This window comes from Molossus molossus, unplaced genomic scaffold (genome assembly GCF_014108415.1).
Source record: "Molossus molossus isolate mMolMol1 unplaced genomic scaffold, mMolMol1.p scaffold_m16_p_8, whole genome shotgun sequence".
NCBI classification, from domain to species: domain Eukaryota; kingdom Metazoa; phylum Chordata; class Mammalia; order Chiroptera; family Molossidae; genus Molossus; species Molossus molossus.
In genome coordinates, this window is record NW_023425402.1 from 34,866,262 (window position 1) to 34,882,625 (window position 16,364).

The 16,364-nt window shown below is 35.7% G+C and overlaps 1 protein-coding gene across 1 annotated transcript in view; it reads left to right on the forward strand.

The window, feature by feature from the left end:
- COL19A1 (collagen type XIX alpha 1 chain) overlaps positions 1 to 16,364 on the forward strand; it is a 325,038-nt gene that overhangs the window by 169,017 nt on the left and 139,657 nt on the right. The window contains exon 15 of the mRNA XM_036248752.1: positions 15,529 to 15,582. Coding sequence (XP_036104645.1) covers positions 15,529 to 15,582 — 54 coding nt within the window. The remainder of the gene's footprint in view (positions 1 to 15,528; positions 15,583 to 16,364) is intronic.

Genomic DNA, 16,364 nt, shown 5'->3' on the forward strand with positions numbered 1-16,364 from the left:
TGCCTATTCTTGGGCCAGTATCAGGCTGTTTTGATTAGAGTGCCTTTGTAGTATAACCTGAAACCTGGTAATGTGATCCCTCCAACTTTGTTCTTCTTTTTCAAGATTGCTGTGGCTATTCGGGGTCTTTGTTGACTCCATATGAACTTTTGAAGTATTTGTTCTGGTTCTGTAAAGTATGTCATTGGTATTGTGATGGGGATTGCATTGAATCTATAGATTGCTTTGGGTAGTATGGACATTTTAATGATGTTAATTCTTCCAATCCATGAACAAGGTATGTGCTTCCACTTTTTTATATGTTCCTCTATTTCTTTTTTCAATGACCTGTAGTTTTCTGCAAATAGATCCTTTATTTCTTTGGTTAAATTTATTCCTAAGTATCTTAATTTTTTTGCCGTGATGGTAAATGGGATTGTTTTTTCAGTTTATCTTTCTGTAATTTCATCATTGGTGTATAAGAATGCCATCGATTTCTTGACATTAATTTTGTATCCTGCTACTTTGCCAAATTCATTTATTAAGTCTAGTAAATTTTTGATGAAGTCTTTGGGTTTTCTATGTATAGTATCATGTCATCTGTGAATAATGACAGTTTCACTTCTTCCTTTCCAATTTAGATACCTTTTATTTTTCTTCCTGTCTGATTGCTGTGGCTAAAACTTCCAGTACTATGTTAAATAAGAGTGGTGAAAGTGGGCATCTTTGTCTTGTTCCTGTTCTTAAGGGTAATGCTTTTAGTTTCTGCCCATTGAGTATGATGTCAGCAAGGTGTTGAAGTCCCCTGCTATGATTGTATTGCTGTTGATTTCTCCTTTGAAGTCCTCCAGAAAATTTTTAATATATGTTGGTGCTCCCATATTGGGTGCATAGGTGTTTAGCAAGGTTATATCTTCCTGTTGGATAGATCTTTTCAATATTATGTAGTGGCCTTCTTTGTTTCTAGTTATGGTCTTCATTTTGAAATCTACTTTATCACATATGAGTATTGCTACCCCAGCTTTTTTTTTTTGCTTTCCATTTGCTTGAAAGATTTTTTTCCATCCCTTCACTTTCAACCTATATGAGTCTTTTGTTGTGAGGTGGGTCTCTTGTAAACAACAAATATGTGAGTCATGCTTTCTTATCCAGTCAGCTACTCTGTGTCTTTTTTATTGGAGCATTCAAACCATTCACATTTAAGGTGATAATTGATATGTACTTATTTATTGTCATTTTTGTTTAGTGTGGTTCTATTTTTCTTCCTATTTCTTCTACTACTTACAGCAGTCCTTTCAGCATATCTTGCAGTGCTGGATTGGTGTTAATATATTCCCTTGGCTTCTTTTTGTCTGGAAAGCTCTTTATTTGATCTTATATTTTGAATGACAGACTTGCCGGATGGAGTAGTCTTAGATTCAGATTCTTGTTTTTCATGACCTTGATTATTTCATGCCACTCCCTTCTGGCCAGTAGTGTTTTTGTTGAGAAGTCAGCTGAGAGCCTTATGGGGTTTCCTTTGTAGGTAACCTGTTGCTTATCTCTTGCTGCTTTTAGGATTCTCTCTTTGTCTTTAATTTTTGGCATTTTAATTACTATGTGTCTTGGTGTGGGCCTGATTGGGTTTTTCTTACTTGGGGCTCTCTGTGCTTCTTGAACTTGAATGCCTTCTTCCTTCACCAAGTAAGGACAGTTTTCTGTCACTATTTCTTCAAATATATTCTCTAACCTTTGCCCATTTTCTTCCTCCTCGGGGACTCCTATGATGCGAATGTTATTACGTGTCCAGTTACCCCACAGTTCTCTTAAGCTATCTACTTGTTTTTCAAATGGTTTTTTCCTTTTGGTTTTCTGATTGGTTGATTTTTTCTACTCTGTCTTCTAATTCACTGATCTGGTCCTCAGCTTCCTCTACTCTGCTGGTTACTCCTTCCAATGTGTTCTTTATTTCTGCTATGTCATTCTTCATTTCCACTTGGTTGGTTTTTAATGTTTCTATACCTTTACTCATGGTGCTGAGGTCCTTACTCATGCTGTTGAGCTTCCTCAAGATCATGGCTCTGAACTCTACCTCTGATAATTTGCTTAACTGGATTTCATTGATCTCATCTTCAGTAGAGTTCTCTTGTTCTTTCATTTGGGATTTGTTTCTTTGTTTCACCATTTTGGCTATCTCAGTGGGTTTTGGAGCCTGCCTAATTTTCCCTGTGGCTGTTGGTGTTCTGCTGTTTGTGGCTCCCGCTACTGTGTTTGCATGAGCCTGGGTGGGCTCACATTAAACACCATTGTCAAGTCTTCCTTTCCTGGGTAGATTTGTAAGCCCATGAAAGGTTCAGTTATCCTCTAGCTTTTCCCTGGTGGCTAGTAGTCTCAGTTACTCAGTGCCTTGTAATGTAGCCCTGGTGTTCTGCATAAGAGGATTTCCAGAGGGTGGGATAGATGATCATTGTTAATGAGCCTCAATTTTCATTTTTTTCCCTCACCTGAGAAAGACTGAACCTATGAGGGGGGGCGCTTCTGCTTTTCCTTACAGCTCTGGGAAGGAGCACACTGGCCACTGTCCTTTGTGGCCACAACTCAGCAAAAACTCTGAGTGTCCTCCAAATTCCATGTGTCCCCACAGAGTTCCAGCCCAGTCTGCCCTCCCTCTGAGGTAGCCCGTAGGTGAGTCGTGGTAGCTGTTTTAGCACTCTGTCCTGGCTCTCTGCGCTGTGGAGGGGGCTTGGTCTTTATTCCCCAAAGACGCTGTTAACCACTAAGACTACTGCTGTCCGTAGGCTCCAGCCCACCACCCTCTTCGCCTCCGCAGATCCTACATGTCCCTGGTTATATGGTCCTGTCCTGCTGATTTTCTGTTGCTTTTTCCCGAGGATTTTTCTTTATTTTAGTTGTAATTCCCATTTGGTCCTGGGAGATCGTCTGTGTAGCTTCCATTCACTCCGCCTCCATTTTTACATCCTCTATGCTCATCTTGTGCACAGCTGGGTTGCACAGGCCTCTCTTGTGCCCCCACAGCCTGCAGGTCCTGTGGGCAGGTAGCTGGATAGCACCAGTCCCTCTTGGGCTCTGGCTTCCCACTGCACTTGTGAGCTACTGGACTACACAGGCCTCTGTGGAGTCCCAGGTCCCACTGCTGGTGGCTGGGGAGTGCTGCTGCCCCATGGGGCTCAACTCCTGCTCAGCTTTTGCTATAGTTTTGGGGGATGGGTCTCAGCTACTGGTCTGTGCTTCTGTTGCCTGGGGACAGATGTCTCCTCCCCAGCCTCTGTTTCTGGGGGTATATCTTGACTCTGGTCAGGCGGCTACTATGGGGTATGGTGTTGGGCTCCCAGTTGTCTGCATCTTCCGCGACCAGCACCTTGGGAGCTCCACTACTGTGCACTGGTCTGGGTTGACACAGAGTGTCCACTGGTCTGATGGTGCCAGGTACACTGGTGGGCTCAGGTTGCTGGGCCCTAGCTGCTCCTACTGCCTCCTCCCAGGGAAGACCCAGGATCCTCCAAAATTGCGGGACCTCCCCGAGGCACAGGGAGAAGAGCCCTGAAGAGCTGCTTACTGGGGTAGTGGGCAGCTCCCATCCACAGCACAGGAACCCTCTGCTCTGCACCCCTGCGCTGCATCTCTGCACTGCAGGAGTTTGGTCATCCACCTTCAGGTCCACTCACACTCTCTCACACACTCTCTCACTCTCTCACACACTCACCCTCCCTCTGCTCCTGCCAGCAGCCATCTTTCCTCCTAAAGTCTCTCAGATCTATTTAACTAAGTCTTAGAATTCTAATATTTTCAAAGATTGGTGGTTTTTTTGTCAATATAAAAACTTCTAGGACACATTTCCTCAATTAACATCCACAAAAAGCTGATAAACAATGAAACTACTTTACTCATTAGTTAGTACATAAATTACCAAAATGCATTGTATGGTTAAATTTTAATTCATAGGGAGTTCTCACTGATTTTGTGAATTAAGAATTAGACATTGAATATTTAAGCAGCCTTTCTTGCACTTTTCAAATATTCTACAGAATTAACAAGAATCATTCATTCTGTAAAGGCCATCTTCTAGGTTCTACTACCAATAAGTACAAAGTTAAGATAAAAAATATTTTACATGGTAATGATAGCCATTGTGATAACCCAAATTAATGGCAAATTATTGCCTCTGAGAATAGTTTTTCTGTTATCAGTAATTGCAATTTATCTGCCATATACTTTAAGATAATTTGCCAGGTATAAAATTTAGGGCAATTCCTTGCTTTTACAAATTCTAAATTTGAATCTGCATGCAATAAGTGAACTATGAGAATCAGTTTATTTGTCTTAACTTCATTCGTGTTTTAAATAAAAATTTAATACTTTTAAACAATTAATATATTCACATAGCTAAAAACAAACAATACTGAAAAGGTCATAATAATATATATCAAATTTCAATAAATGGATTGGGAACAATTGTGTAACATTTGGAAAAACACAAAGTTGGATCCGTTTATCACTCCTATATCAATAAATATATAAGATGAATTGAAATGTAAAAAGTAAAAAAACAGCCCTGGCTGATTATGCTCAGTGGTTAGAGCATTGGCCTGTGAACCAAAGAGTCACAAGTTCGATTTTGGTTGCAGTTCAATCCCCGGCAGGCAACCAATCAATGTGCCTCTCTTGCATAGATGTTATTCTCTCTCTCCCTCTCCCACTCTATCTGAAAATCAGTGGAAAAGTATCCTTGGGTAGGTTAAAAAAATAAAAATATATATAAACGTATAAAAACTAAACCAGACAAGTCCTACAGAGAACATATAAGTTTTAAAAATAATTAATCTAAAATAACTTTTTTAAATATGAAAAGGACCAAAAAATTAAAACAAAATTAGTAAATTTGAGCACATGAATAAATAATTTCTGTATGAAAAAAAATTACAGAGACAAATGACCAACTGGGTAAAAATATTTCTAACTCATAACAAAGGACTAGATTTCCTAATATATTGATACAGTCCTACAAATTAATTTAAAAAAAAAAAAAAAGACCAAAAAATGATCCAGTTTTTAAAAATCATGTAAGGATGTGAACAGAGTTTATAGAAAATGAAGATATAAAAAATTTACTCTTAATAAGAGAAATGTAAACTGCAATGACTCTGAGATACTAGTTTTCACTTATAAGTTTGCCAGTCATCTCAGTTCTTTCAGATATATACCAGAGATTTTTTAGATCATATAGTAGTTTTGTTTTTTTCCAATAACCTCCATGCTTTTTTTCATAGCAGCTGTACCATTTACAAAGGTCAAAAAGTTTGACAGTATTGTATGTGGGAAAATGTGGAGAAACACACGCATACATTCTGAGAAAAGTATATCTGGATACAATCTCTACAGAGGACAATTTGATACTGTCTGTCTAAATTTCAAATTTTCATTGAACTGGAAAATATAGCTACAGACAGTCTCACGCATTTACGAAATTATGCACACACAAGGCTACTTATTTCAGCATTGTTTGAAATAGTGCAAGAATGGAAACAATCCAGATGCCCAGCCACAGGTGAATGATCAATAGAGCTTAGTATTATTTTTTATTTAAAATGTATAAAATGTTCACATTTTTATAACTATGTAAATATTGGTACTGCAGAGCCAAGTAGTGTTTTTGTTTTTGTTTTTTTTCTGGTATTTCCAGTTGCCTTTCTGTTTTCCCTGTAATTATCTTCCATATTTTTAAAATTCTCTCACTGAGTCTCTTATTTTGGGGGAGTTCCATTTAGACCTTTTATGCCATCCTTGGCCAGTAGCTTTCTAGGCCAACTACAAAAGTCTCATTCTATGACTCCCTTTATTTTCTCTGGGTTGATTCCAAGTCTTCTCCTTTTCATTGTCATCTCCTTTCTTGGTTTTATTCTTTCACTTATGTGAACACAATTTCAAGCAAATTAACAAGAAAATGTGAGAGGTAAATTTTCTGAAATTTTTATGTTTAAAACTATTTCTTTTCTACTCTCACATGTGATTGGTAGTTTGCCTTGATATAGATTTCTAGGTTGAAAAATTATTTTCATCAGAATTATAAAGGTTTTGTTTTACTGTCTTTATTTATTGTTTTTTTTAAAACGCACCCCTAGCAGGAACCGAACCCGGGACTCTCGGGTCTGCAAGCTGACACTCCAACCGCTGAGCCAAACCAGCCCAGGCTGTTTTAGTGTCTTTTAGCATCAGTGTTGTTACTGAGAAATTTAATGCCTTATGAATTTTGGGTTTCCCAAAAAAGAGGGAAAACGAAAATACTGGTGTCGGAAAAAAAGCATTTCAGGACCATTCTTCTCCTGAAATGCTTTTTTTCAAGGAAACAGAAGGGAAGGACATTTTTGACATTTCCCCTCTGGTTTGGATGAAGTGCCCTTACATCTGCTCCTTACACCATGCCCTGTGATTTGTGGTTAAACTTTATGATCTATGAGAACATCTCTTGATATGTGGGGATAAGGTACCTCATATTTAGAAACACTCATATTAATAGAGTGTAGCTTCCAGGCTACTGTCTTGTGTGAAGTGAACAATCCTTTCTTGGATATCAAAAGTTGAACATTGATTTTTCCATTATCTTTACACTTGTGGTATTATGATTCTAATCCTCCTGAGGAAAATGGATGCCTCAGGCAGAAAGCAGAAAGGCCAGCAGAAAGACATTTTTTTTTTTAAGTATTTCAATGACCTGTAGATTTCTGCAAATAGGAAGCATATACATACCTTGTTCATGGATTGGAAGAATTAACATCATTAAAATGTCCATACTACTTAAAACAATCTATAGATTCAATCAATCCGAATCAAAATACCAGTGACATACTTCACAGAACTAGAACAAATACTTCAAAAGTTCATATGGAACCAAAAAACACCTCGAATAGCCACAGCAATCTTGAAAAAGAAGAACAAAGTAGGAGGGATCACATTACCAGATTTCAGGTTATACTACAAAGTCACTGTAATCGAAACAGCCTGGTACTGGCACAAGAACAAGCATATAGACCAATGGAACAGAACAAAGAACCCAGAAATGGCCCCAAGGCAATGTGCTCAATTAATATTTGACAAAGGTGGCAAGAGCATACAGTGGAGTAAAGACAGCCTCTTTAATAAATGGTGTTGGGAAAATTGGACAGCTACATACCAAAAATGAAACTAGACCATCAACTTATACCCTATACAAGAATAAACTCAAAATGGATAAAAGACTTAAATGTGAGTCATGCATCCATAAAAATCATAGAATAAACTGTAGGCAACAAAATTTCAGACATCATATGCAGCAGAATTTTCACTGATACATCACCTAAGGCAACAGAAACAAAGGAGAAAATGAACACATGGAACTGCATCAAACTCAAAAGCTTCTTCACAGCAAAAGAAACAACCACCAAAATGAAAAGGCTACCCACTCTATGGGAGAGCACAATTGCCAATGATATATCAGATAAGGGGTTAATTTCCAAAATATATGGAGCGCTCATACAACTCAACAAAAGGAAGGCAAAGAACCCAATTAAAAAATGGGCAGAGGAACTAAATAGACAGCTCTCCAAACAGAACATACAAATGGCTAAGAGACATATGAAGAAATGCTCAACATCACTAATCATCAGAGAGATGATTCAAATTAAAAGAACAATGAGGTATCACCACACACCTGTCAGAATGGCCGCCATCAACAAATCATCAAACAACAAGTGTTGGCAAGGGTGTGGAGAAAAGGGGACTCTAGTACACTGCTGGTGGGAATGCAGACTGGTGCAGCCACTATGGAAAACAATATGGTGTTACCTCAAAAAATTAAAAATTGAACTGCCATTTGACCCAGTGATCCCACTTCTAGAAATATACCCTAAGCGGCCTGAAACACCAATCAGAAAGAGTATATATGTACTCCCATGTTTGTAGCAGCACTATTTACAATAGCTAAGATCTGGAAAAAGCCCAAATGTCCATCAGTAGATGAATGGATAAAAAAGCAGTGGTACCTATACACAATGGAGTACTATGCAGCTATAAGAAAGAAAGATCTCTTATCCTTTGAGACGACATGGAGGGACCTGGAAAGTATTATCCTAAATGAAACAAGCCAAACAGAGAAAGACAACTATCATATGATCTCACTTATTTGTGGAATATAATGAATATAACAGTCTGAGTAATGGGGTAGTCCCAGAGATGTGGAAGTGGGGTACAAACTGACAATCCCCAGAAGAGGGGGTAGGGGAAGAGATAAACCACAGAACTTATATGCATGTATGCATGAACAACGGACATGGACAACAAAGCTGGGGAGAGGGCAGAGAGGGAGGGGCAGGGGGAAATCAGTGGGGGAAAAAGGAGAAATATCTGTAACAAAAATAAATTAATTAATTAATTAAGAGAAAAAAATAAGTATTTAAATGTATGTTTTAAATATTTTAAATTTTTTTCTTTATTATAATATGGAGCATTTTCCTCTCTTAAATGTTTGGTTTTCAACAGCTTACTCAATTGTAACTTACTGAGCCTGTTATTGAATGAACTATCTTTACAGTTATCTGCATTAAAAACCTAGGTCTTTCATGTGGTGTGTATCTCTGTACTGATTTATGTTTTAACCCTGAAACTACTGGATTAAGTTTCCTTTAGTTTACTCATTTGAGTTGCATAACCCAAATGCAAAAGTTGTTGATGATATTAAATTTGGAATTACATTTCTTTCATGCTGTCCATTCTTCAGAAAATATCAGAATACATTTAAGAACAATCTACGTATAGATTATTCCCTCTTTGTGCAGTGAAACCATGTATCCATGTGGCCACTGACCTATGTAAAATCCAATCCCCAAATACAGACTATTCATTTGATCAAACTAATCATTAAAACTGAATTAATCATATTCTCCTTCATAAATCATTAAGACATGATACAAATGGATTTGACAGACCATGGCATATCAATTTTTTTTTTACTTGTCATCAGAGTCTTGAATTAACAGAAATCAACCTACTTCATTAATTTGGTTAGGGCCATAATAAAGAAAATCTACATAGTTTTTCATAGTCAAGAATAATTGCAAACACGAAATGACCTAAATATAAAATTACTCATGACAAATAAATGAAACTAAATTGAGAATAATTACCAAATATGAAATGACATTATTTTAAATTATAACTTTTAAAGTAACTTGATTGGTTCTATTTCTTATTAATAAATGGTTTGATTAGATACTTTAATCTCTTCACTTCATGTTGTTGTTTTTTTCAAAAACTGAGTACTTAATCCTCATCACTATGAGATGAATTAAAGAATTCAGGTTGTATTTCTTGCTCTAATGAAGGGAAAGCTCTATTTAGAAGTATAAGAATTAAAAATAACTTGAATTATTTTGATATCAAGTGGGATTTGTTGATGAATAATGAAAGTTTCTAAATCGGAATTTCTCTGGTTATGACAATTAATGTTCTCACTACAGCAGAAGTAGCAAGAGAAGTGTAAAGAATCAGAATCTTAGCAGTCATTTATCCATTTAACACCTACTAAATGCAATCCATAATGCTAGCTAGTATGCAAAGTGGAAAGGAACTGAGGATATATACAATTTATGAAGTGGAATGTCTCAAATAAGAGCAACAATCATTATTAGAAAAAAGTTTGTGGGAAGTACAAATGTCACACAGGCTATATATTCTATTATTTAACTTACCATACTTTTAGTTTTATTGGCTGAATCAGCAGTGACTCAGAACATGCTATTCCAGAATCTATATAACAAAAAGAAATGTGATTCTGGGTTCAGAAAACATAGAAAATGTTTATTGTTAAGATTTATCTCTGCAACCACATGGGATCATAATTCATTTTGTCTCATGTCAAAACTGCTGCCAGGGCTTAAGAATGAAATTAAGTTTTGAAAGCATTACAAATGACCTCTATTTTTTAAATTGTTGATGGTAGGATAAAATTGTCTGTCCAGTTATGGAACCTGTTTACTGTAAATAATAATGATTGAAACATTCCTGTCCACACAAATATTTCATAGAGTATTCTTTCTAGTGACAGCTCTTGTTTTTCTTCTCTTGTCAGTGGTACTAGATAAGCTTAGAGGGTTTTTTTTCAGTATATGGAAGAGATTCTATTGTTCTTTATTTCAAAGACATCTATTTCCTAGTGTGCACTGACAACTGCTTATGATAAAATAAGCTTTTGAGATATAACACAGTTCTCTTTCCAAATACTTACACACCCTAAGGGAAATTCTTTCTTGTGTCATTATAATTCTGTGAAATAATATAAAACTGGCCACTCCTTTAATTTAAGAACATAAAGAATCTTAAATGCCACTTCTCAGAACTAATATGAAAATCTCTTCCCATGGCTAGATTATACGTCTGTTATATTTTTACTTATTTGCTTTCTGTCATTTGTTCTGATGTCTCCAACTTACAAAATTTGTTCCCATTGTTCTCATATTAAAGCATGAAACTTTCTATAAAAACAAATAAACTCTGTTTTCAATTTTAATTGTATATACTCTTTTTGAAACACACAGAGTGCCTTAGTGGTATTTTAAGAATTTATTTAATTTTTGCTTTATCATATGTTTCAAGTCTATGAAGCATATTCTAAAGCAATAATCATAACAAATAAAGTACACTTTCTTGCATAACATTTTTGTTGAAGTCAGTTTTAAGTAAGATATGTTCCTCAACATTCCAGGCAAGAGAGTGCAAAAAATACATTAAAATGAAACTTTCCTTTTTCACTTCAGCTCCTTTCTTTGATTGAGAGGTTATGAATATATCTTGCCTCTTTTCACAAGTGAAAATGTGTTTAAAGGCAATTAATCTACCCTATTAACTAAACATCTGCTATATTTGTTAAACACTTCAAAATTATGTCCTGAACCAGTTAATTCTAAATAATTTCCCAGTGAAATACTTGCATGAGCTTCTAGAATGATAAGCTCTAGCCTATCTTAAATGATCAGCAGATTGTCTGGAGAGGGATGTGAGAAGGGGCACTCTGTGACAGCTATCCACTGGAACTTACGTGATGTAGCAGGATTGGACTGTTTTTGCATATTTTTATCCTAGCCTAAAGAGGTAACAGCCTCATGAATTCCATTATTGGTCAACATTTTTATTGTCCAGAATTGCACTTTAAAAAAATGCCTGATAGACATATGCAGATGTTCACATTGTGACTATCCTAAATATGTTCTCAAGTTTCTATTTCCAAAAAGCAATAAATCTTTGTCCTTGTGGACTTTTAGGAATAACCCAATTTACTGTTCTTTTCATAGTGGACTAAGTAGATGGAAAAAGTAGGGGGGAAATGGATAGGCATTAATCTTTGGGCCACTGTATCAAAGAAGAAAATATGCAAATACGCCATGTACACAAAGTTACTAAGATAAGATTCTCTAACTAGAGAAAAATGATATAAATTTGTTAAATCTCAAGTAGTAGTCAAATATTTAAATAAGTTCCATAATAGAGATGATGTCATAGATGGTAAATGATAATTCTTAAATGAACTATTAGGCTGTTTTACTCTTAGTTATTAGAGAATGGAATGATCACTCTGTATGAGGAATAACGACGAGACTGAAAGCTTTGCAATGTGGTATTTAAGTCATTTGGAAATGAATATAACTATATGTGCAGCAGAAACCTGTTTCCCTCCACCACCACCACCCAGTAATATTCTATCTCAATGTTTTCTTTCTTATGACTCAACTTACTAAGTGTTTACTGAATCTCTTCTATGTGTGATAGAAGATATAAAAACATAATCCTCTGTCCTCTAGGAAGGGGGTGAGGGAAGTAGAAGAGAGTATGGGGGGATAATAGAGACTCAACTTGGGGAGGTGAACACACAATACTATATACAGGTGATGTGTTATAGAACTGTATACCTTAAACCTATATAATTTTATTAACCAATGTCACCCCAATAAATTCCATTAAAATAAGTAAATAAATAATTCTCTCTGCCCTCTAGAATGCATAGTTAATTAAGAGAACAAGTTAAATACATACATAAAGGCATTTACAAGACCAGAGCAAGAATGAATTGTAGGAAGGGTTCTGAGACAAATGCTGAACTCTACCCAAATTTAAATAAGCTGGAGTCTCCATATATCTATAATTTTCATAGTAAGTGATAAATAAGGCCATTCTTAGACGTTACTAAATGCGGGGAGTAATGAGCTTGATAACTTAAATAATAAACCATGACCAAATTTTAATTTTTTGTGATTCTTTAAAATATGATTTTTTTACAGTTGGTTGATCTGTGTTTTACTAATGACAATATTGATATCATTTTTCTTTGTAAATTTCAAATAATATTTATAAAGCGCAGCTCAAAAATATTCTGAACATTAATGTAATGTGGCTAGGATTAAAGATTGGTCATGAATAATTCAAATAGTGAATTATCCATTGGAGATTAAAAAGAATTTTATAATTTTTCATGAAATTCTTAACTGGCTCCTAGACTTGGCAAAGGTTAAGGGTGGAAGGAGGATTCAGAATCATGAAGATCCAAGAGGCATATAGTGGGTTATGTATGTGAGTGTACCTTATCTTACTATTTGGACAATGCTCCCAAAGGGTTCTTATAAATATTTTTTCTAATCCATTGAATAATTTTAACTCAATTTAAATATTTTTGCATTATGTAGGCTTTTGTTATATAACTTCTCCAAAAATAAAGGAAGTGGAATTTTTATTATATGTGGTCAGAATTCATTGTACTCCCTTGATGAATGTTTGGTGTGTGTATGTTTTAGTAGCTTATGTTTAAAAACACTGCAAGAGCTGTCAGCATTTGTATGTATGTCAAAATGTTATATATAAGTTTGACTACTCATGAAATGATAATAGTCCCTAAGAGTAAAAGGGAAGCATTTCATCTAGAGCCAAGATTGTGTCAACCTTATAAATAATGGCACAATTCCCTGTAATTACATTGTAATTAATGTTTAGTATATTGGTTTCAACATTTGTTTTCTTATACACATTAGGAATTTACCAACCTTAAGTTGGCCTAATTAGCCAACTTTTCTTGTTTATATAACATTTGGCAGGTGTTTTGATAGCAACAAACAGAACTGATCACTTTTTTTATTCCCAGGTTTTTATTTCTGCCTAAATCAATAAAACAAAGGCTTCACATGTCCCTGTAATATTAAATTTTTCCAAAAGTAGATAAAATAAATGAAAATTATAAATGCCTACACTTTAGTGTTTTGTGGAGGAGTCAAAAAGATTTGAGAGGGACACTGAGGATTGGTGATACATTCAAATTTTTGTACTAATGTTTTTGGAAAATTCGTTTTAATAATTTATACTAAACTCTGACAACTTTAGTCAAATGAAACCTCTCTGGAAAAAAAAAAAAAAACTTAAAATGTTTATAACTTCATTCAAAGTAAAATTATGCATGTTATGACATCATGAAAATTTAGTTTCTATGAAAAAAGAAAAAATTGAATATATACATGATAAATAATTATAGGTCATCACAAGCAAATCTGATGTTTTGGTTTAAAGGAAGCCATGACTCTTTTTTCTCTTTTTTTTTTATCCTCACCTGAGGACATTTTTTCATTTTTTGTTCAGATAGAGTGGGCGGGAGACAGAGGAAGAGAGAGAAACATTGACGTGAAAGGGACACATCGAGTGGCTGCCACCCGCACAACCCAACCAGGGCCGGGGACAAACTGCAACTGAGATACATGCCCTTAGTGGGAACCGAACCCCGGTCTCTCTGGACCGCAGACCAACACTCTAACCGCTGAGCCAAATGGGCCAGGGCAGGAAGCCATGACTTTTAAACAAAAAAGTTATATTATGAAAAATAAATCCTAATTATTTTAAAATTGGGTGGCAAAAGACTGTTTCTTCTGAAATGAAGGTGATTTCAGGTTTGTTTAAATATGTATTACTAGACTTTTATTTCAAGCCATTTAATATATGGTCAGTTAATCATAAATATTTACAAAATCCTTTGAAAATTGCAGTCTTTACCCAAAAGCTTTTATTAGAGTTAGTTGATTTCCTTATATGATTTTTTTCTTACTCAGACATTAATAGGTACATGCCATGATAAATAAAACACAGATTCAACTGTTGTCCTTAGAGCTTTGTGAAAGAAACAAATCACTAAATGAATACTCATTTAAATGAATTTGTGATTAGTACCTAAAAGGACAAACATAAGGCACTATGAGACTGTGAAACAGGCATCCATTTCTTCATGTGGAAAGTCAGGGAAGGTCAAGCTGAGTTTTCTTCAGGTTTGTTTGGCTGAGACGTAGAGAATGGTGGAGTCTGTGTCTGGGGTCAACTAGGGAGCTTTTGTAGATGAGCAAGGGGGAAGTGATGATGGGCGCATTGGGAATGGGAATACATCGATCCGAATATACTGTGGAGATGCATTAAAAGGACTTGGTCACTGGATGTGAAAAGATATTTGAGACAGAAAAGTATGGAGGACGAGTTCTGGGTTTCTGGCATTAGCACCAAGAGGATGTTTGGATTTACTGAGTTGAGGGATGCTGGCAGAGGATCTAGTTTTGGAGAGAGGGTCCTAAGTTTGCTGTTTGACATGGCTAAATTTCGAATGCCCATGAGATAGAGGAGTGGGTATGGTCAAGAGGCAGTTGGATATGTGTATCTTCAGCTCAGAAAATAAACGGGGGTCATAAATCTTAGAATTATTGGCCTAGAGAATTCAAAGCCCTCTGGTGAGAGAATGCGGACTGAGAAGAGCCTGCATTTACAGGTTGAATAGGGAAAGAGGAAGACCAGGAGAGACTAAGAAAAAGCTTTCAGAGAAGTAACAAGTTAGTAATAATTGGTGAAGATTTTCTAAAACCAGCAGTATCATCATTTTTAGTGTCATCGTGAATGGGAATTCCTGTGCAATAGTAACTGTCTGTAAGAATCAGGAGCTTTGACTTCCAGATTACCAACACCGGGGATGTCTTGGGTTTGTTTGTTTGTTTTTTTCTGAACAAATGATTATTTTCCCTATCACTTGACAATAGTATAAGAAAGTATCAAATAATGCCTATGATACTAAAAATTAAATGTTACGAAAAGACATATGACATTGAATCCAATGTCATAGCCATGTGTTTTCTTAGTGATACTTATAGAGCTACTCTCAACTGAAAATATAGTGGTATTTATACAGTTTAAATATAGAATTCTGCTTGCAAATGTTAGCTTGGTGAAACGTGGTTCTGATCACATGGGTTCTTCCCCGGGAGTGAACACTGGGCCTCACACCTGGTTTGGAGTCGCCTTTTTCCCTTTTCTGGGGTTAACTATAAAAAGGAACCAGTCAGAGAAGGACAATTCATCATTATTAATATATTACATAGTCTAACCTTGAAAGAGCTCAAATCTCTTTCAAAGTTTTGTTTAAACAGTAAAGTGGGTATTAATTTTCACAACATTCTTTGTGAGGCAGGTGTACATGAAACAGTCTATTAACATGTGTCTTTTTTCTTCTCATAGGGTTCCCTGGGAATTCAAGGCCCCCAAGGTCCACCTGGAAAAGAAGGTCAGAGGGTAAGTAAACTTGGAACAACTGGCAGGCATGACTAACTCAGAGGTTACTTATTTCTGAACACTGATAGAAATAAACCCAAAATATAGCAAGCTGAGAAGCATAAGGAAAGTATCAACTATCTGAAGGCTGAAATTTGAGATTTAAGATTTTGAGAGCGACAATCCAGAAAATTCTATATTTTTTCAGGATTGGCATCACAAATGTAGAAATATAATTTGGGTAAAAGGACTTAACCGTAATTTGATTGGAAGCATATTTGCTCATCTGTTGGGTATTGAGTTAAGCTGATTTTTGCAGTTAAGTTGATGAGTTTCTTTATGGAATTCCAGCCTGTCTGTGAATTCTGTAAAGATTGTGGGTATTAACTACATTCTTTAACCAAATTAAATTATTGACATTAGTGACTCTTTGTAACTTTCCTGTCATTACTATTTACTGCCTTTGAGATAAACTGTATACAAAGTAAAGAGATTGAACTTGCGATTGGGAGTATAGCAATCACCTTCTATCTCTAGTCCAGGTAGTCTCATTGTCCCCCAATAAAAAGTATCCCTGCAGTGATAATCAATCAGCTTCACCTGAACACTTCTAGCAATAGGGCACCCATTCTTGTGGCTTATTGTTATTATTACTATTTTCAGATCATTTTTAAATCTCAAAATATGAATGTATGCCTTCTCATATGATTATTATTAATTTCTGTGACCTGACAGGTGAGGTTTCTGTGACTCAGAGAGTTTAGGTGACTTGCCTAAAATCAAAGAACTGATAAAAGTAGAAC